General features: G+C 57.1%; 1 protein-coding gene across 1 annotated transcript; it reads left to right on the top strand.

Annotated features, from left to right (window-relative positions):
- Positions 1–327: 327 nt before the first annotated feature.
- TLCD3B (TLC domain containing 3B) lies at positions 328–4,835 on the top strand (the record flags this gene model as incomplete). Its single annotated transcript, XM_086480917.1, has 3 exons — positions 328–547; positions 3,389–3,484; positions 4,464–4,835. Coding segments are annotated over 3 exons (688 nt in total), but the record flags the coding sequence as incomplete, so codon positions are not given.
- Positions 4,836–21,415: the final 16,580 nt, after the last annotated feature.

Raw genomic sequence — 21,415 nt, 5'->3', positions numbered from 1 at the left:
CCCCAAATTCGGTGTCCCAAGTGTCCCCAAAGCCCTGTGTCCCCCACCTTGGGGTGTCCCCAAACCCCCGTGTCCCCACGGCGGGCGTCCCGAGGGTCCCCAACCTCCCCGCGTCCCCTAACTGGGGTATCCCAAGCGTGTCCCCTCCCCCCCCCCGCCCCCCAGATTTCGTGTCCCAAGCGCCCTCAAACCCTTCTCTCCCCAAATTTCCTCTCCCCACCCCCCTCTCTGTCCCCACCACGGGGGTCCCCCAACGTCCCCTCCCGATGTCGCGTGTGTCCCCCTCTCCCCCCCCCCCCTCCCCTCCCCTCCCCTCCCCCCCCCCAGGCACTGGCTGGCGGGCACCTACCCCCCCTTCGCCGTCCCCTACTTCATCTACGACGTCTACGCCATGTTCCTCTGCCACCGCCACCGCGGGCGCGTCAAGGGCCACCAGGGCGCCCCTCCCCCCTCGCTGCGGGCGGCCGCCGGCGCTTACCTGCGCCAGGACCTCCTCATGGTGCTCCACCACGCCGCCATGGTGCTCGTCTGCTTCCCCGTGGCCACCGTGAGTCGGGGGGGGGGGGGCGGGGGGACAATGACACCTTGGGGGGAGGGGGGGGGACACGTACGCGCGTGCGCGCGCCTCGGGGATGAGGGGAAGGGTGGGGGATGTGGCGTTGGTTCGGGGACAAAGGAGGGAAGGGATGGCCCCTCGGGATGGACGTGCTCATGGAGGTCCACCACACCCAACCCTGGTCCTCGTTGGCTTGGTGATGGGGAGGGGGGAGGGTTGGGGACACTTGGGGACAAGGGGAAGGGTTGGGGACACTTGGGGGGGTCTGGGATGGAGGAACATCAGCTTTGGGATGGACGTGCTCATGGAGGTCCACCACACCCAACCCTGGTCCTCGTGGGCTTGGTGATGGGGAGGGGGGAGGGTTGGGGACACTTGGGGACAAGGGGAAGGGTTGGGGACACTTGGGGACAAGGGGAAGGGTTGGGGACACTTGGGGGGTCTGGGATGGAGGAACATCACCTTTGGGATGGACGTGCTCATGGAGGTCCACCACACCCAACCCTCGTCCTCGTGGGCTTGGTGATGGGGAGGGGGGAGGGTTGGGGACACTTGGGGACAAGAGGAAGGGTTGGGGACACTTGGGGGGGTCTGGGATGGAAGGGATGTCCCCTTGGGATGGACGTGCTCATGGAGGTCCACCACAGCCACCCTGGTCCTCCTTGGCTTGGTGATGGGGAGGGGGGAGGGTTGGGGACACTTGGGGACAAGAGGAAGGGTTGGGGACACTTGGGGGGTCTGGGATGGAGGAACATCAGCTTTGAGATGGACGTGCTCATGGAGGTCCACCACACCCAACCCTCGTCCTGGTTGGCTTGGTGATGGGGAGGGGGGAGGGTTGGGGACACTTGGGGACAAGGGGAAGGGTTGGGGACACTTGGGGGGGTCTGGGATGGAGGAACATCAGCTTTGGGATGGACGTGCTCATGGAGGTCCACCACACCCAACCCTGGTCCTCGTGGGCTTGGTGATGGGGAGGGGGGAGGGTTGGGGACACTTGGGGACAAGGGTAAAGCTTGGGGACACTTGAGGGGTCTGGGATGGAGGAACATCACCTTTTGGATGGACGTGCTCATGGAGGTCCACCACACCCAACCCTGGTCCTGGTTGGCTTGGTGATGGGGATGGGGGAGGGTTGGGGACACTTGGGGACAAGGGGAAGGGTTGGGGACACTTGGGGACAAGGGGATGGCTTGGGGACACTTGGGGGGTCTGGGATGGAACGGACATCAGCTTTGGAATGGACGTGCTCATGGAGGTCCACCACACCCAACCCTGGTCCTGGTTGGCTTGGTGATGGGGAGGGGGGAGGGTTGGGGACACTTGGGGACAAGGGGATGGCTTGGGGACACTTGGGGGGTCTGGGATGGAGGAACGTCACCTTTTGGATGGACGTGCTCATGGAGGTCCACCACACCCAACCCTGGTCCTGGTTGGCTTGGTGATGGGGAGGGGGGAGGGTTGGGGACACTTGGGGACAAGGGGAAGGGTTGGGGACACTTGAGGGGTCTGGGATGGAGGAACATCAGCTTTGGGATGGACGTGCTCATGGAGGTCCATCACACCCAACCCTGGTCCTCGTGGGCTTGGTGATGGGGAGGGGGGAGGGTTGGGGACACTTGGGGACAAGGGGAAAGCTTGGGGGCACTTGAGGGGTCTGGGATGGAGGAACATCACCTTTTGGATGGACGTGCTCATGGAGGTCCACCACACCCAACCCTGGTCCTGGTTGGCTTGGTGATGGGGATGGGGGAGGGTTGGGGACACTTGGGGACAGGAGGAGGGGAAGGTTGGGGACACTTGGGGACAGGGAGGGTTGGGGACACTTGGGGGGTCTGGGATGGAGGAACATCACCTTTTGGATGGACGTGCTCATGGAGGTCCACCACACCCAACCCTGGTCCTCGTGGGCTTGGTGATGGGGAGGGGGGAGGGTTGGGGACACTTGGGGACAAGGGGAAGGGTTGGGGACACTTGGGGGGGGTCTGGGATGGAAGGGACGTCATCTTTGGGATGGACGTGCTCATGGAGGTCCACCACACCCAACCCTGGTCCTTGTGGGCTTGGTGATGGGGAGGGGGGAGGGTTGGGGACACTTGGGGACAAGGGGAAGGGTTGGGGACACTTGGGGACAAGGGGATGGCTTGGGGACACTTGGGGGGTCTGGGATGGAAGTGATGGCCCCTTGGGATGGACGTGCTCATGGAGGTCCACCACACCCAACCCTGGTCCTCGTGGGCTTGGTGATGGGGAGGGGGGAGGGTTGGGGACACTTGGGGACAAGGGGAAGCGTTGGGGACACTTGGGGGGGGTCTGGGATGGAGGAACATCAGCTTTGGGATGGACGTGCTCATGGAGGTCCACCACAGCCACCCTGGTCCTCGTGGGCTGGGTCATGGGGAGGGGGGAGGGTTGGGGACACCTGGGGACAAGGCAAAGGGTTGGGGACACTTGGGGACAAGGGGATGGCTTGGGGACACTTGGGGGGTCTGGGATGGAAGTGATGGCCCCTTGGGATGGACGTGCTCATGGAGGTCCACCACACCCAACCCTGGTCCTCGTGGGCTTGGTGATGGGGAGGGGGGAGGGTTGGGGACATTTGGGGACAAGGTGATGGCTTGGGGACACTTGGGGGGTTTGGGATGGAAGGGATGTCCCCTTTGGATGGACGTGCTCATGGAGGTCCACCATGACCCCCACGGAGATCCACCAGGACCATGGGGAGCAGAAACGGGGGGACGGGATCCCCTTGGGGGCCACGGCAGGGACATGGGGACACCTCCCCCTCCCCCAATGTCCCCGTCTCGTGTGTGTCCCCTCCCCCTCCCCCAGCTGTGGCGCCAAGGGAAGGGCGACTTCTTCTTGGGGTGTCTCCTGATGGCCGAGCTCAGCACCCCCTTCGTCTGCCTCGGCAAGGTCCTCATCCTGGTGAGCCCCTCCCCCCCCTGGGTCCGTGTCCATCCCCCCCCCCGAGGGCAGAGGATGGCTGGAGGTCCCCGACCCCCATGGGCCACCATCTCCTGAGTCCCCAGGAGGACCTCTCGGGTGGCCATGGGTTCCTCAACCCCTGGGGAGATGTGGGGTGGCCGTGTGTCCCTCCACCCCCGCTCTCCCCAGCAGAACCTTTGAGGTGTTTATGGATCCCTGCACCCCCGGGGACCCCATAACGACGTCGAGCGCCCACGTGTGTCCCCCCCCATGTGTCCCCAGCTCAACCCCTCGGTGGTCCATGGGTTCCTCAACCCCTGGGGAGATGTGGGGTGGCCGTGTGTCCCCAACCCCCGCTCACCCCAGCAGAACCTTTGAGGTGTTTATGGATCCCTCAACCCCCAGGGACCCCATAACGACATCAAGCGCCCACGTGTGTCCGTCCCCCCCCCCCCCCCCCCCCCGGGTTCCCTGGAGAACCTCTTGGTTGACCATGTGTCCCTCCACCCCCGCTCACCCCACCGGAACCTTTGAGGTGTTTATGGATCCCTCAACCCCCAGGGGCCCCATAACGACGTCGAGCGCCTGTGTGTGTCCCCCCCTGTGTCCCCAGCTCAACCCCTCGGTGGTCCATGGGTTCCTCAACCCCTGGGGAGATGTGGGTTGACCATGTGTCCCTCCACCCCCGCTCACCCCACCAGAACCTTTGAGGTGTTTATGGATCCCTCAACCCCCAGGGACCCCATAACGACGTCGACCGCCCACCTCTCCCTCCCCCCACCAGGTTCCCTGGAGAACCTCTTGGTTGACCATGTGTCCCTCCACCCCAGCTCACCCCACCGGAACCTTTGAGGTGTTTATGGATCCCTCAACCCCCGGGGACCCCATAACGACGTCGAGCGCCCCCCTCCCCCCCCCCCCCCCATCCCCCCCAGAGAACCTCTTTGGAGGTCCCTCACCCCCTTGTTTCTCCCCGCAGTTCCAGCGCCAACACACGGCCCTCCACAAGCTCAACGGCCTGGCCTTGCTCGTGACCTTCCTCCTCTGCCGCGTCCTCCTCTTCCCCTACCTCTACTGGGCCTACGGGCGCCACCGGGGGCTGCCCCTCCTCCGCGTCCCCGCCGCCCTGCCCCCCGCCTACAACGCCGCCGCCGCCGCCCTCCTCGCCCCCCAGCTCTACTGGTTCGCCCTCATCTGCCGGGGGGCCTGGCGCCCTCTTCCGCGCCCCCGCCCCGCCCCCCCGCCCCCCCTGAGCGCCGGCGGGGGGGGAGGGGACACACCTCCACACCCCACCCCGCCCCCCTACCCCACCCCCACTCTGGAATTCTTGGAGATCTTGGGAGGGGGGTGAGGGGGGGTTGGGGGGTGGGGGGATCTGTGGGGTAGCTCTAGGGGGGGGGAGGGGGTGAGCTGAGGTCCTGGGGGGGCACCCTGGGCGGGGGGGTGGGGGTCCTGGGGTCCCTATGGGGCACCCTAGAGGTTCTATGGGGCACCCTGAGGCATCTGTGGGGCACCCTGAGGTCCCTATGGGGCCCTCTGAGGCATCTATGGGGCACCCCAAGGACTTATGGGGCACCCTGAGGTCCCTGTGGGGCACTGTGGGGCATCTATGGGGACCTCAAGGACTTATGGGGCACCCTTAGACATCTATGGGGCAGCCCAAGGTCCTATGGGGCACCCTGAGGTCCCTATGGGGCACCCTAGAGGTCCTATGGGGCACCCTGAGGCATCTATGGGGCACCCCAAGGACCTATGGGGCAGCCTTAGACATCTATGGGGCACCCCAAGGACTTATGGGGCACCCTGAGGCATCTATGGGGCACCCAGGGGTCCCTATGGGGCACCTTGATACATCTATGGGGCACCCTGAGGCATCTATGGGGTACCTTGAGGTCCCTATGGGGCACCTTGAGGCATCTATGGGGCACCCCAAGGTCCTATGGGGAACCCTTAGACACCTATGGGGCACCCCAAGGACCTATGGGGCAGCCTTAGACATCTATGGGGCACCCCAAGGACTTATGGGGCACCCTGAGGCATCTATGGGGCACCCAGGGGTCCCTATGGGGCACCTTGATACATCTATGGGGCACCCTGAGGCATCTATGGGGCACCCTGAGGTCCCTATGGGGCACCTTGAGGCATCTATGGGGCACCCCAAGGTCCTATGGGGCACCCTTAGACATCTATGGGGCACCCCAAGGACCTATGGGGCAGCCTGAGGCATCTATGGGGCACCCCAAGGACCTATGGGGCAGCCTTAGACATCTATGGGGCACCCTGAGGCATCTATGGGGCACCCAGGGGTCCCTATGGGGCACCTTGATACATCTATGGGGCACCCTGAGGCATCTGTGGGGCAGCCCAAGGTCCTATGGGGCACCCCGAGGGATCTATGGGGCGCCCTGAGGGATCTATGGGGCACCCCGAGGGATCTATGGGGCGCCCCGAGGGATCTATGGGGCACCCCGAGGGATCTATGGGGCACCCCGAGGGATCTATGGGGCACCCCGAGGGATCTATGGGGCGCCCCGAGGGATGGTCACCTCCGGCCGCGGAGCCCCAGCAGCGCCCATGGGTGCCCTGGGCGGCCCCGCCCCCTCCCCTCGCGGCCCCGCCCCCATCCCCCGGCTGGCCCCACCCCCCGCGGCCCTGCCCCCCAATAAAGGACTTTGGGGACGTCCCGGCCTCCTGATTGGAGGGGGGGGAGGGCAGCGCCGGCACCGGGACCCCCCAGTATGGACTGGGACTGCGCCCAGTGGGGAACTGGAAACCTTGGCCCCTCGCAGTACGGACTGGGACCACTCCCAGTACAGACTGGGCTATGTCCTGGCACAAGCTGGAACCCCTCCCAGTACAGACTGGATCCCCTCCCAGTACAGGACTGGGCCCTTTCCCAGTACAAACTGGATCCCTTCCCAGCACAGACTGGGCCCTGTCCTGATAAAACTGGATCCTCTCCCAGTACAGACTGGGCCCTGTTCCAGTACAAACTGGATCCCTCCCCAGGACAGACTGGGCCTTGTCCCAGTACAAACTGGATCCCCTCCCAGGACAGACTGGGCCCTGTCCCAGTACAGACTGGGCTCTCTCCAGGTACAAACTGGATCCCCTCCCAGTACAGACTGGGCTCTGTCCTGCTGCAAACATGGCTTTCCCAGGGCCCCCCAGGCCCAGTAACCCCCAGTGCTGGCACCTTCTCACGGCCCCCAGGCCCAGTAACCCCCAGTGCCGGGGCCTTCACGGGGCCCCCCAGGCCCAGTAACCCCCAGTGCCGGCGCCTTGGCAGGGCCCCCCAGGCCCAGTAACCCCCAGTGCCGGGGCCTTCCCACGGCCCCCAGGCCCAGTAACCCCCAGTGCCGGCGCCTTCGCGGGGCCCCCCAGGCCCAGTAACCCCCAGTGCCGGCGCCTTCGCAGGGCCCCCCAGGCCCAGTAACCCCCAGTGCCGGGGCCTTCGCGGGGCCCAGCAGGCCCAGTAACCCCCAGTGCCGGGGCCTTCGCGGGGCCCCCCAGGCCCAGTAACCCCCAGTGCCGGGGCCTTCGCAGGGCCCAGCAGGCCCAGTAACCCCCAGTGCCGGGGCCTTCCCATGGCCCCCCAGGCCCAGTAACCCCCAGTGCCGGGGCCTTCGCAGGGCTCCCCAGGCCCAGTAACCCCCAGTGCCGGTGCCTTCGCAGGGCCCAGCACGCCCAGTAACCCCCAGTGCCGGGGCCTTCGCGGGGCCCCCCAGGCCCAGTAACCCCCAGTGCCGGGGCCTTCCCAGGGCCCCCCAGGCCCAGTAACCCCCAGTGCCGGGGCCTTCGCGGGGCCCCCCAGGCCCAGTAACCCCCAGTGCCGGCGCCTTCGCAGGGCCCCCCAGGCCCGGTAGCCCCCAGTGCTGGGGCCTTCGCAGGGCCCACCAGGCCCAGTAACCCCCAGTGCCGGGGCCTTCCCAGGGCCCACCAGGCCCAGTAACCCCCAGTGCCGGGGCCTTCCCAAGGCCCCCTAGGCCCAGTAACTCCCAGTGCCGGGGCCTTCGCGGGGCCCAGCAGGCCCAGTAACCCCCAGTGCCGGGGCCTTCCCATGGACCACCAGGCCCAGTAACCCCCAGTGCCGGGGCCTTCGCAGGGCTCCCCAGGCCCAGTAACCCCCAGTGCCGGGGCCTTCGTGGGGCCCCCCCAGGCCCAGTAACCCCCAGTGCCGGGGCCTTCCCGTGGCCCAGTAGGCCCAGTAACCCCCAGTGCCGGGGCCTTCCCGTGGCCCCCCAGGCCCAGTAACCCCCAGTGCCGGGGCCTTCCCGTGGCCCCCCAGGCCCAGTAACCCCCAGTGCCGGGGCCTTCCCGTGGCCCCCCAGGCCCAGTAACCCCCAGTGCCGGCGCCTTCGCAGGGCCCCCCAGGCCCGGTAGCCCCCAGTGCTGGGGCCTTCGCAGGGCCCACCAGGCCCAGTAACCCCCAGTGCCGGGGCCTTCCCAGGGCCCACCAGGCCCAGTAACCCCCAGTGCCGGGGCCTTCCCAAGGCCCCCTAGGCCCAGTAACTCCCAGTGCCGGGGCCTTCGCGGGGCCCAGCAGGCCCAGTAACCCCCAGTGCCGGGGCCTTCCCATGGACCACCAGGCCCAGTAACCCCCAGTGCCGGGGCCTTCGCAGGGCTCCCCAGGCCCAGTAACCCCCAGTGCCGGGGCCTTCGTGGGGCCCCCCCAGGCCCAGTAACCCCCAGTGCCGGGGCCTTCCCGTGGCCCAGTAGGCCCAGTAACCCCCAGTGCCGGGGCCTTCCCGTGGCCCCCCAGGCCCAGTAACCCCCAGTGCCGGGGCCTTCCCGTGGCCCCCCAGGCCCAGTAACCCCCAGTGCCGGGGCCTTCCCGTGGCCCCCCAGGCCCAGTAACCCCCAGTGCCGGGGCCTTCCCAAGGCCCCCCAGGCCCAGTAACTCCCAGTGCCGGGGCCTTCGCGGGGCCCAGCAGGCCCAGTAACCCCCAGTGCCGGGGCCTTCCCATGGCCCACCAGGCCCAGTAACCCCCAGTGCCGGGGCCTTCGCAGGGCTCCCCAGGCCCAGTAACCCCCAGTGCCGGCGCCTTCGCAGGGCCCAGCACGCCCAGTAACCCCCAGTGCCGGGGCCTTCGCAGGGCCCAGCAGGCCCAGTAACTCCCAGTGCCGGGGCCTTCGCAGGGCCCCCCAGGCCCAGTAACTCCCAGTGCCGGGGCCTTCCCAGGACCCCCCAGGCCCAGTAACCCCCAGTGCCGGGGCCTTCCCAGGGCCCCCCAGGCCCGGTAGCCCCCAGTGCCGGGGCCTTCCCAGGGCCCACCAGGCCCAGTAACCCCCAGTGCCGGCGCCGGCGCGGGGCCCCCCAGACCCAGTAACTCCCAGTGCCGGGGCCTTCGTGGGGCCCCCCCAGGCCCAGTAACCCCCAGTGCCGGAGCCTTCGTGGGGTCCCCCCAGGCCCAGTAACCCCCAGTGCCGGGGCCTTCCCGTGGCCCAGTAGGCCCAGTAACCCCCAGTGCCGGGGCTTTCCCAAGGCCCCCCAGGCCCAGTATCCCCCAGTGCCGGGGCCTTCGCGGGGCCCCCCAGGCCCAGTAACCCCCAGTGCCGGGGCCTTCGCGGGGCCCCCCAGGCCCAGTAACCCCCAGTGCCGGAGCCTTCCCAGTGCCCACCAGGCCCAGTATCCCCCAGTGCCGGGGCCTTCGCAGGGCCCATCAGGCCCAGTAACCCCCAGTGCCGGCGCCTTCGCAGGGCCCCCCAGGCCCGGTAGCCCCCAGTGCTGGGGCCTTCGCAGGGCCCACCAGGCCCAGTAACCCCCAGTGCCGGGGCCTTCGCAGGGCTCCCCAGGCCCAGTAACCCCCAGTGCCGGGGCCTTCCCAAGGCCCCCTAGGCCCAGTAACTCCCAGTGCCGGGGCTTTCCCAGGGCCCCCCAGGCCCATTAACCCCCAGTGCCGGGGCCTTCCCAGGGCCCACCAGGCCCAGTAACCCCCAGTGCCGGGGCCTTCCCAAGGCCCCCTAGGCCCAGTAACTCCCAGTGCCGGGGCCTTCGCGGGGCCCAGCAGGCCCAGTAACCCCCAGTGCCGGAGCCTTCCCAGTGCCCACCAGGCCCAGTAACCCCCAGTGCCGGGGCCTTCGCAGGGCCCCCCAGGCCCAGTAACTCCCAGTGCCGGGGCCTTCGCAGGGCCCCCCAGGCCCAGTATCCCCCAGTGCCGGGGCCTTCCCGTGGCCCCCCAGGCCCAGTAACCCCCAGTGCCGGGGCCTTCCCAAGGCCCCCTAGGCCCAGTAACTCCCAGTGCCGGGGCCTTCGCGGGGCCCAGCAGGCCCAGTAACCCCCAGTGCCGGGGCCTTCCCATGGCCCACCAGGCCCAGTAACCCCCAGTGCCGGGGCCTTCGCAGGGCTCCCCAGGCCCAGTAACCCCCAGTGCCGGCGCCTTCACAGGGCCCAGCACGCCCAGTAACCCCCAGTGCTGGGGCCTTCGCAGGGCCCAGCAGGCCCAGTAACTCCCAGTGCCGGGGCCTTCGCAGGGCCCCCCAGGCCCAGTAACTCCCAGTGCCGGGGCCTTCCCAGGACCCCCCAGGCCCAGTAACCCCCAGTGCCGGCGCCTTCGCAGGGCCCAGCACGCCCAGTAACCCCCAGTGCCGGGGCCTTCCCAAGGCCCCCCAGGCCCATTAACCCCCAGTGCCGGGGCCTTCCCAGGGCCCACCAGGCCCAGTAACCCCCAGTGCTGGGGCCTTCCCAGGGCCCACCAGGCCTCATTTCCACCCCCCGGCGAGGCCTCCTCCCCGCCATATCCCCCCACCTCCTCACCCTCCGCCTCGTTCCTCCCTCGATTCCTCCCCAAAATCTTCCCGGAATTTAAGGCCAAACGGAGGGAAAAAGGGCGGGAAATATCACGGAGCTCGCCGCCACCCGAGGCCGAAGTTAAACCACGCTCACCTCCAGGGCGGCGGAAGGCCGTCGTGGTGACAGACGCTGCGGAATTCTTCCCTTTTCCGAAAACATCCGCGCTTTAAAACCCAAAATTCTCCCGTCAAGCAGGAAGGAGCGATTGGCTGAACCTCTCTAACGACATCGTTAAGCTCGTCCGAAGCGATTACCATATTAAATTAACTGGCTGCAGCGCTCTTCATTAGAATTCACGTTCCGGAAACTCAACCCCGCGGCGTTTACCTTGGTATTTAGTGACCAATTAAATATATTAAATGGTGTTTAAAATAGTTTATTAAATTGTGTTTAAAATGTCATATGAAATGGTGTTTAAAATGGTTTATTAAATGGTGTTTAAAATGGTTTAAATGGTGTTTAAAATGGTTTATTAAATGGGATTTAAAATGGTTTAAATGGGATTTAAAATGGTTTATTAAATGGGATTTAAAATGGTTTAAATGGTGTTTAAAATGGTTTAAATGGTGTTTAAAATGGTTTATTAAATGGTGTTTAAAATGGTTTAAATGGGATTTAAAATGGTTTAAATGGTGTTTAAAATGGTTTATTAAATGGGATTTCAAATGGTTTAAATGGTGTTTAAAATAGTTTATTAAATTGTGTTTAAAATGTCATATGAAATGGTGTTTAAAATGGTTTATTAAATGGGATTTCAAATGGTTTAAATGGTGTTTAAAATGGTTTATTAAATGGGATGTAAAATGGGATATTAAATGGTGCTTAAAATGGTTAATTAAATGGTGTTTAAAATGGTGTTTAAAATGGTTTAAATGGTGTTTAAAATGGTTTAAATGGTGTTTAAAATGGTTTATTAAATGGGATTTAAAATGGTTTATTAAATGGGATTTCAAATGATTTATTAAATGGTGTTTAAAATGGTTTAAATGGGATTTAAAATGGTTTATTAAATGGGATTTAAAATGGTTTAAATGGTGTTTAAAATGGTTTATTAAATGGGATTTAAAATGGGTTATTAAATGGGATTTAAAATGGTTTAAATGGTGTTTAAAATGGTTTATTAAATGCTTTTTAAAATGGTTTATTAAGTGGTATTTAAAATGGTTAATTAAATGGGATTTAAAATGGTTTATTAAATGGTGTTTAAAATGGTTTAAATGGTGTTTGAAATGGTTTATTAAATGGTATTTAAATGGTTTATTAAATGGAGTTTAAAATGGTTTAAATGGTGTTTAAAATGGTTTATTAAATGCTTTTTAAAATGGTTTATTAAGTGGTATTTTAAATGGTTAATTAATGGGATTTAAAATGGTTTATTAAATGGGATTTCAAATGGTTTAAATGGTGTTTAAAATGGTTTAAATGGTGTTTAAAATGGTTTATTAAATGGGATTTAAATTGGTTTATTAAATGGGATTTAAAATGGGTTATTAAATGGGATTTAAAATGGTTTATTAAATGGGATTTCAAATGGTTTAAATGGTGTTTAAAATGGTTTAAATGGTGTTTAAAATGGTTTATTAAATGGGATGTAAAATGGTTTAAAATGGTTTATTAAATGGTGTTTAAAATGGTTTAAATGGTGTTTAAAATGGTTTAAACGGTGTTTAAAATGGTTTATTAAATGGGATTTAAAATGATTTATTAAATGGTGTTTAAAATGGTTTAAATGGTGTTTAAAATGGTTTAAATGGTGTTTAAAATGGTTTATGAAATGGGATTTAAAATGATTTATTAAATGGTGTTTAAAATGGTTTAAATGGTGTTTAAAATGGTTTAAATGCTGTTTAAAATGGTTTAAATGGTGTTTAAAATGGTTTATGAAACGGGATTTAAAATGGCTCAATTCCACTAAAAAAGGCCCGTGCAAAGGCATTTAAAAGCCACACACGAACCCGCTCCTTTTCCTCGGGTCCTTCACTGGAAACCTGGTCACCGGCGGCTCAGCCTGGGCCCCGCCGTCACGCCGGCCGCTTTCACAGCCCCGACGCTCACCGTCCCCGTCGCTTCTTCTCCGGAGAGATGAATTATTTGCCCGCCGATAACGAACGCTTCCCAAGAACTGTGCCAAAAAGGCAGAAATCGGGCGAAATTCGGCCGCTCTCAAATTTCGTGCGATTTGGGGGAGAAAGCTCAGGCTGTCAGTGATTTTCCAGCCAAGACGCCTTTTTTTTTTTGCGTCACATTTTCCGCCTTTCCCTTCACCCCTTTTCCACCAACCCCCCTCCCCCGCCTCGGCAGGAGTAAAGAGAAACGCTTTTGACTTATTTCCCCTAATATTTCCCAAATTCCGCCGCCTGGTGACGGAGGGTTCCACCGGAGCAGCCACCGAGCGGAGACGTTTCGCGTCCTCCATCTCCAGAATCGCTCTTTTTCTCCCCAAAACCGTCTTGGTGACCGTTCGGCCACGTCGCAGGCGTTTCCACCAGCCGCCGGGGCCGCCGGGCGTTGCTTCCGCCTCCCCCCAATCCCTCGGGGATTGCACCCCCTTTTTCAGAGAAAGGTGCTGTGGAAACCCCCCCCCCGCGCGGCGAGAGGAACCCTGAACTCGGGAAACCGTCCTCGTGTCCTCATTCCGGCGGGATCCGCCTCGATTTACCTCTTGGTCTTTCTCGACCGGCGGCTCTGAGCTTCCGCTGAAGGGGATTTGGAGGATCCCGACGTCGCCGTTGGGGATTCCTCCGGAAAAGCGGCGCAAAAATACGGTGAAAAGAGGAAAGGTACCTCCCGTGTCGTGTCCCCCCGCCCCGGAACGCGGCGAGGCCTGTCGGTCGGTGCTGTTCCGGCGCTGGCGGCGCCTTTCCGTCCCCCCCCCCCCCCCCCCCCCTTCCGGAATTCCAGATGGAAACCACGGCCATGTTTATATTGCGGGAGCAAAGGGAAGAAAAAAAAGAGGAAAACGCCACGGAAATGGTGAATGGGTTTTGCCGTTTATACGAGTATTTCGCCGTTTATATGAGTATTTTGCCGATTATACGAGTATTTTGCTGATTATACAGGTATTTTGCCATTTCTATGAGTATTTTGCCATTTATACAAGTATTTTGCTGATTATACGAGTATTTTGCCATTTATATGCGTATATTTCGCAGTTGATACGAGTATTTTGCTGTTTATCGAGTATTTTGCCGTTTCTTTGAGTATTTTGGCATTTATACGAGTATTTCGCCATTTATACGGGCATTTCTCATTTATACAAATATTTTGCCGTTTATATGAGCATTTTGCCATTTATACGAGTATTTTGCTGATTATATGAGTATTTTCCCATTTATACGAGTATTTCACAGTTTATACGAGTTTTTTGCCGTTTATTATTTTGCCATTTATACGAGTATTTTGCCGTTTATACAAGTATTTTGCCATTTATACGGGCATTTCTCATTTATGCAAATATTTTGCCAATTATACGAGTATTTTGCTGATTATACGGGTATTTTGCCGTTTATACAAGTATTTTGCCATTTATACGAGTATTTTGCTGATTATATGAGTATTTTTCCATTTATACGAGTATTTCACAGTTTATACGAGTATTTTGCCGTTTATTATTTTGCCATTTATACGAGTATTTTGCCGTTTATGCGAGTATTTTGCTGATTATATGAGTATTTTGCTGTTCGTACGAGTATTTTGGTGATTATACCAGTATTTTGCCATTTATACGAGTATTTCGCAGTTTATACGAGTATTTCTCATTTATACAAGTATTTTGTCATTTATACGAGTATTTTGCTGATTATACCAGTATTTTGCCCTTTATACTCGTATTTTGCCGTTTATCGAGTATTTTGCCATTTATAGCAGTACTTTGTGGTTTATACGAGTATTTTGCCGATTATACGAGTATATTGCCAATTATACGGGTATTTTGCTGTTTATACGAGTATTTTGCCATTTATACAAGTATTTTGTCGTTTATACGAGTGTTTTGCTGATTATATGAGTGTTTTGCGGTTTATACGAGTATTTTCCCGTTTATACGAGTATTTTGCTGATTATACCAGTATTTTGCCCTTTATACTCGTATTTTGCCGTTTATCGAGTATTTTGCCATTTATAGCAGTACTTTGTGGTTTATACGAGTATTTTGCCGATTATACGAGTATTTTGCCAATTATACGGGTATTTTGCTGTTTATACGAGTATTTTGCCATTTATACAAGTATTTTGTCGTTTATACGAGTATTTTGCTGATTATATGAGTATTTTGCGGTTTATACGAGTATTTTCCCGTTTATACGAGTATTCTGTCGATTATACCAGTATTTTGCCCTTTATACTCGTATTTTGCCGTTTCTCGAGTATTTTGCCATTTATAGCAGTACTTTGCGGTTTATACGAGTATTTTCCCGTTTATATGAGTATTTTTTCGATTATACTCGTATTTTGCCGTTTATCGAGCATTTTGCCATTTACAAGAGTATTTTGCCATTTACATGAGTATTTTGTGGTTTATCGAGTATTTTGCCGTTTATATGAGTATTTCACCGTTTACACAAGTATTTCACCATTTACACGAGTATTTTGCTGATTATATGAGTGTTTTGCCAATTATACAAGTATTTTGCCATTTATATGGGTATTTTGCCATTTATACGAGTATTTTCCTGTTTATACGAGTATTTTGCCGATTATACCAGTATTTTGCCATTTATACTGGCATTTTGCCGTTTATCGAGCATTTTGCCGTTTACACGAGTATTTTGCCGTTTATACGAGTATTTCACCATTTACACAAGTATTTCACCGTTTACACGAGCATTTTGCCATTTACACGAGTATTTCGCCGTGGTTTGGAGCAGCTTTCCCTCGCCCTTGCACAACGCTGGGCGAACAGCGGAGATGGGGAACTTCCCTGGCCTCGTTAGTTCTCCATGGAAAGGCTTCAGGCCATCCTGAAAAGGTGTCAGTCGGTACTAAGAGGTATCTGGACCCTCCTTTTCTAGGGAATTTCGAAAACTCTATTTGCCACCCTCAGCCTGGTACGTTCCCTTTTCCTCTGTTCCCAAATTTAACTCTAGTCTCTGTCTTTGGGTTATGTCTTAAACAGAGCTCACACCTCTCGGTAAATGACTTGATTTCTGTAACGTCTTTCTGGCCACAAGTTGTCGAGATAAAAAGGTGTAGAGTGCCTCTGTTCCCCAAAGAGTTTGACCATGTTCTGACTTTACCAAATGCCATAGAATATGAAAGGGAACTACTATTCTCCCATCTTGAGTTTTAACCCACCCTTATTGTTCTGTTTGTGCATCTAAATCTTTTCTTAATTTTAGATCCTTGTCGTCATCCTTTACCTGTTCTGGTAGTGGCAAAGTTCTTTCAGGAATTACATTTAATACTTCGCTTGGTTCTGCAGCCTCCTTTGCCCCTCGGTCTGCCAATTTATTTCCCAGTTCTTGGGCAGTATTCCCTTTCCGATGTCCTCTGCAGTGCATAATAGCTACTGCAGTTGGTGAGGACACAGCATCTAACAATCTCAAAACAACATCTCCAGGTATAATATGTTTTCCTTCTGCAGCTGAAAGTCCTCTTTCCTTCCAAATAGCTCCACGGCCGTGTGCAACTCCAAAAGCACACTTGAAGTCTGTCCGGATCGTTACCCTTTTATCTTTTCCTGGCCCTGGGGCTCTCAGCAGAGCTCTTATTTCCTCCGGCTGGGCTGACGTTTCTTTGGGTAGAGACTTAGCTTCAACTACCTGTTCCTCTGTAGTTACCGCTACCCAGCCATCCTTTTCCCATTTGGAATGAAGCTGCTCCCTGCTCCCAGGTTCCAGTTGGCATCTTCTTTCAGGTCCAGTCTGCTCACCGGCCGATTCCTCGTCCTGCTTGGAGGAGGCTGTCCTGTAAGGCCTAGCAGGTTGCCTGGGCACCTTCACCCTTCAGAGCTGCTTCCCATGGCCCCACTTGTGTCAGTCTCCTGAGGACATCAAAGTCTTCTCCTCTGCAGTCCCAGGTCTGTGTTCTGCTGCTGGCCTTCCTCGCGCCCCTCTCCTGCCTGGGACCCCCCTATTCCCTGGTCCCAACAGCCAAGGCTGACACGGATTATAGCGTCCCTGAGCAGCTCTTCTTTGTTTGCCAGGACCAGGTCCAGGGGAGCATCCCCCTTGGTGGCCCTTGTAGCATCTCTGCTCAGAAGTCATCCCAGCAGCCTCCACACTGTTGGCACTGGGTGGCTTTGTATGGCCAGGGGCTGCCAGGGCCCTTCCCGTTCCCAACAGGAACCTGCTCATCAACCTGGACACTCCCAGACCTTTTCTGCCCACCCGCCCTCATCAAGTAGTTCATAACTGCCAAGACAGTGTCACCCTCACTGTCTTCTCCTCTAACCCTCACTCACACAAGTTAACGCAACCTGTTGCCCATCTTGTTGAGGAGCTTCATGTATCTGAGCTGCTCCTTCACACTGGGGGCATCCCCCCACCCTCATCCTCCTTGCCACTGCCCCTGGCACAGCCTGTATCCTTCCAGCGCAGCACCAGCGCTCAGCAAGCTGTCCCACCACGCCTTGTTTAGTGCAGAAATGTCACAGGGCTGTGACAAGCCATGGGGGCTCCTCCTGGCCATGTGTATTTGGGCCACAGCCCCTCAGCTGTGTCACCGTAGGGGAGCACAGACTTCTCAGAGGGAAACCTGGGCACTGATCCTGACCAGGACACCATTGTACCTCGGGCAGTTAGTGCTGTGCTGCGCTGTGCTGCACGTACAGCGTGGCCTTCAAACCCGTGCTGTGCTGCCCAGATCCCTTGGGAGCAGGACAACCTCAGCAGCATGTGGTCACACAAGAGCCTGGAGGCAGCTCCCACTCTCTACCGGACATTACACCTCCTGCGTGGCCTTGCCTCTACCTAACACAGCACCAAAAAGTTCTCACGCAAAAATCATTTTCATTTGACTGTAGAGATGATCAATAGATTTGTTTCCTTGTAAGAAAATCCTATAGCAGCTGGAATGACCAAAACTGGGGCCTGTCCTCTATGGATGGGGTCTGCATGGTTTGCTGCGTTCAGGTCGAAGGCCCGTTCAGTGCCACATGCCCTGGGGTTCCCATCAGTTAAAGGGACCTACGATTATCTGCATGATTCTTTCCTTATAATGTCAGTGCTAATCAATAGGGTTTTAAAGATACCTCACCGAGTCTGAGTGCTGTTCTTAGTGGCATTGTGATGAACCAGTGCCTCCTGGTTCAGCACCCTTGGATGCAGCCCTTCCAGTCCCGTGGCCTGGGAAGAGTGCAGTTTGCTCAAGTAACCCCTGCCTTGACCCCCATCCATCCCTGGTTGCTCTCCTTCAAAGGCTGCCTCAAAGCTCAAAGGCCTTGGAGACCTTGCTCGTGGCAACTGAGGCAAAGGGGTCACAGACCATCTCAGATCTATCCACACCTGCTCTCACTAAATTCAGCAGTGGTCCTATGTTATCGCTTTTTCTTCTTTAACAGTTCCTGAAGGACCAAAAATTCATCTTGGTGCCCTTGAATTCCTTTTTGAGTACCAGTTGGGTTATGATATGGACCCTTCCTGTGCTTGGAGGACGCTGTCCTGGAAGACACAGTATCCAGGCACACGGTTAAAGTTCTTGGTCTTTGCATGGATTTTATCCTCAAGGAGCCGGTAAAGATCCCTGTGTGATCTGCTTTGTGCTCATGCAATGCCTGACGCTGGTGGGCAGAGAAGGGACAGACCTTGCCGCTCTCCTGGCATCTGAGGACTCATCGATCGTATCAGTCAATGGCACACGGGCACCAAGTCAAGCTCTCATCGATGCTGTCTGGCGCCTCTGTGACACACCTGCCCTAATGGGAATTGCTTTCCTGTAGGTCCTGTGCTGTCCCTGCCAGCCTCGGCACCTCATGTAGCTCTGGGGGCCTGGGCTTGAGCATTAAATGCAGTAGCTGCCCTGAATTCTGTCAGGCAACGTGGGGATGAACGTGGGACAGGTGCCATTGTAGTCACTGGTGATCTAGTAAATCCAGCTGGTGAAAAGAGAGAGACCTCGCTGTCCCTATGGCAGACGACCGAAATAGTCCGTAGGATCACCTCTATAACCGGCCATGAGCGTGATGAGCAGGAAAAGATTATTTTGGCCTTTATAGGGCTGTCATTTCCCTGGGCCAAAGGAATTTCCATCACGCTCATACATGATCCCTGAGATGTTGCCCTGTCTCTATGAACTTCTCCATCAGAGCCTGCAGTTACCTGTGTGGCTCTTGCATCTCCTCTGGCAACTCAGATGTGGCCGGGGTTTTGCATCTGAACACCTCCCTCCTGCCTTTCACCTCCAGGAATTCCCAGGGGAGCTGAGAAAAGGCTTCTCAAATGCAGGTGCTTATTTTATGCAGAGCTGAAGAGAGGCCAGAGGAATCCCAACTCCTGTGGGTCTGTGGCAGGCATGGGAGGGAACTGAGTGTCCTTCAAATGCCAGGAATAGAACTGCAGGGTGAGATGTCTCCATTGATTCAGCTGAATCTCTTCCCTCAGCAGGGATAAAGGAGATCCCTGCCTGTCACTGCCTCTGTGTCCTGTCGGATAATAAGACAAAAAAAGGTGATTTTTAGGTGTAACTTTGTCTCTGAAATCTTTTGTCTCTCCAGCTGAGAAAGAAAAACCTCAGGATGACTTCAGCCTGTTTGAGAGCAGGTTCCCCTGGAGCCCCAGGGACAGCTGGAGGGAGGCCAGAGGGGGCAGAGAAAGGGCTGCCTTGGGCTGCTCCCCTGCTGCTGAGCTGGGCTGGGCTCCTGGGGTGGAGGGAGCTGCTGGCAAGCGGGCAGCGCTGCAGAGAGACAGCTCTGCCCAGGAGCAGGGCTGGGGGTGCTGCCTGCAGGCAGGGAGGGGAGAGGAGCCAGGCAGAGAGAGGTTAAAGGCAGTGTGGGGTGGGAGGAGAGAGGAGAGCTCGCTTGGAGAAACATCTTCAGAGCCCTTGACATGGTAAGTCTGTGGCTGAAGGACGGTGCAAGCGCCTGGAACGATCTCCTGAAGCTGGCCCACCCCACAGCCTGCAGCTTCCCTGCTGCACTGTCAGAGGGACAGGGCATGTTGGCTGCAGAGTGTGAAGCCGGGTGTGCAGCCAGGGGTGCCCAGGGCTCTCGTTCTGAGCAGGGTCCCTGCATCCCAGCAGACTCTGTGCCATTCCAGGGACTTTGTCTCCTGCCAGGGTCAGCACTCAACCTGCCCAGGGAGCTCCCAACAGCAGCGCAGGGAGAAGCTGTGGGTGGAAGAAGCAGCTCCTGGCAGGAGAGGATCCTGGCTTCAAGAAGGTGCTGTGTGGGTCTGATCTCCTCACAGTTCCTCATCCCCCCTAGGACATTTCTGAGGGCACTTTTCAAGGGCAAGGCAGGGATCACTACAAAGGTAAGGGGCTCTCCTGAGTCTGTGTTCTCAGTTTCTTACTGTTGGGGATTTGGGGGGAGAAAAGGCAAAGGAGCTCTCTTGCTTGAACAAGTCACTCAGCCTGCTGAGCTGTAAGTGAGAGTCCCCAGTAGGTCTGACAGCAGCCTCCGAAAGATCCTCCAGCCACTCCTCTGCCTACGGACAGCACCAGCATCACCTTTGCCGGACCCAGCAGTGTTGGTCTGACCTGCCCTTTTCCACCTGCAAACAGGAACATGCATCCAGCCAGTGACCTGCAAGCAGTGTCTGTAGGGCCAAGGTGAGTGCACAGCGGTTGGGATGGGCTCTGTTAGCACTCACAGGGAAAAGGCATGGCACAGGGAAACACCTCCCAGAAGAAAACGCTCCAGGCAGCAGGGATATGATCTGGGAATGAGAGAAAACTAAAACCAGGAATGTTGTGGGAGGGAGAATTCAGAAAACTCCCGATCCTCCCCTCCCATGCAGAGCCCTTCCTCTCAGCCAGCCCCCTTGCCTCCCCTCCCACCCACCAAAGCCTCTGCCCTCAGGGCTCCGGGGGTCCAAGCCATGAAGCAGCTCCTCTGCAGCCAGAGCTCCAGCAGAGCCGTGCTGCAGCTCTCCAGCCCCGTGCCCAGGGCCCTCTGCAGAGCACAGGGGCTGAGAGCAGCTGCCCGGCCATGTTGGGGTCTGGGAGGTGGCGTGCCCAGCTGGGGCAGGGGGACGCTGCCCTGAGTGCGCGGCTGCCTCTGCCCTGGCCTCTCTCAGCTGGACCCTCCCTGCATTTTCCCTTCTCTCTCTTATTTGCGTTGTCCTCTTGTTCTTGCTGTCAGTCTCTGTGGGGATGGGAGCTTCATCTGCAGAGTCACACCCTGATCTTGGGTGTGCTCCCATGCAGGTGTGTCCGTGGGAACGAGTGTCCCAGCTGTCCTGTCACCTCCTAGGGTCTGGTCCATGCAGTCCGTGGAGCCAGAGTAGGAGCTGACTCTTCCTTTTTGAGATGCCGTCTCTAGGGCACTTGGCTGTCTCCTTGAGGTGTCCTTGCCCGCTTTGAGCTGCCCTCCAGGATGCAAACCTGTCGAGTAGAACCTCTGTTATATCTGAATGCCATGTGGAGAATGGAAAGGTCTCACAAGTGTGGAAATACTGTTGAGTTGGTGAAATGAGGCAAGAGTGTCCTTGGATAGAAGTGGGGTGCTGGGACCTTGAGAAAGGGTGGGACATTGAGTGGTGTGCACTGGATCCCTCTGCTCCCAGCAGGGTCGAGTTGCTTTTCAGGGTAACATGGGATTGTGATCCTCCTGCACCTGAGAAATGTGCAAGCCCAGGGCAGCTGGGCACAAGGCGGAGGGACAGACCAGCTCCCCTCCCTCTGCACTAAGCACAGGCAATCCTCCTGCCTCACAGGGCTCTGCCATTCCCTTCCAGTGCAGCAGGAGTGCTGAGGGTTTCTGGCATCCAAGAAAATTGCCAGGGGAAATGGGAGAGCTGTAACACCCCCCCCAATCTCTCCCACTGCCTTCTGCCCTCCTGGTTCCTTGGCATGGGGAGTGCAGGTGCTGACCAGCCCTTTTGCATTAGGAGTGGTTTCTGCTGACAAAGTCGAAGCCCAGGACTGGTCTCTGCCCCCTCTGTTCCCGTGAACCCCCTGCTGCAGAGCAGGGCTGACTCCTTGGCTGCCAGCAGGCACAGGTCCTGCTCCTGATGAGACACCAACGAGAGCTCCAGCCACAG

Source organism: Leptosomus discolor, unplaced genomic scaffold (assembly GCF_034619465.1).
Source record: "Leptosomus discolor isolate bLepDis1 unplaced genomic scaffold, bLepDis1.hap2 HAP2_SCAFFOLD_35, whole genome shotgun sequence".
NCBI classification, from domain to species: Eukaryota; Metazoa; Chordata; class Aves; order Leptosomiformes; family Leptosomidae; genus Leptosomus; species Leptosomus discolor.
This window is presented reverse-complemented; position numbering and strand designations above follow the sequence as displayed.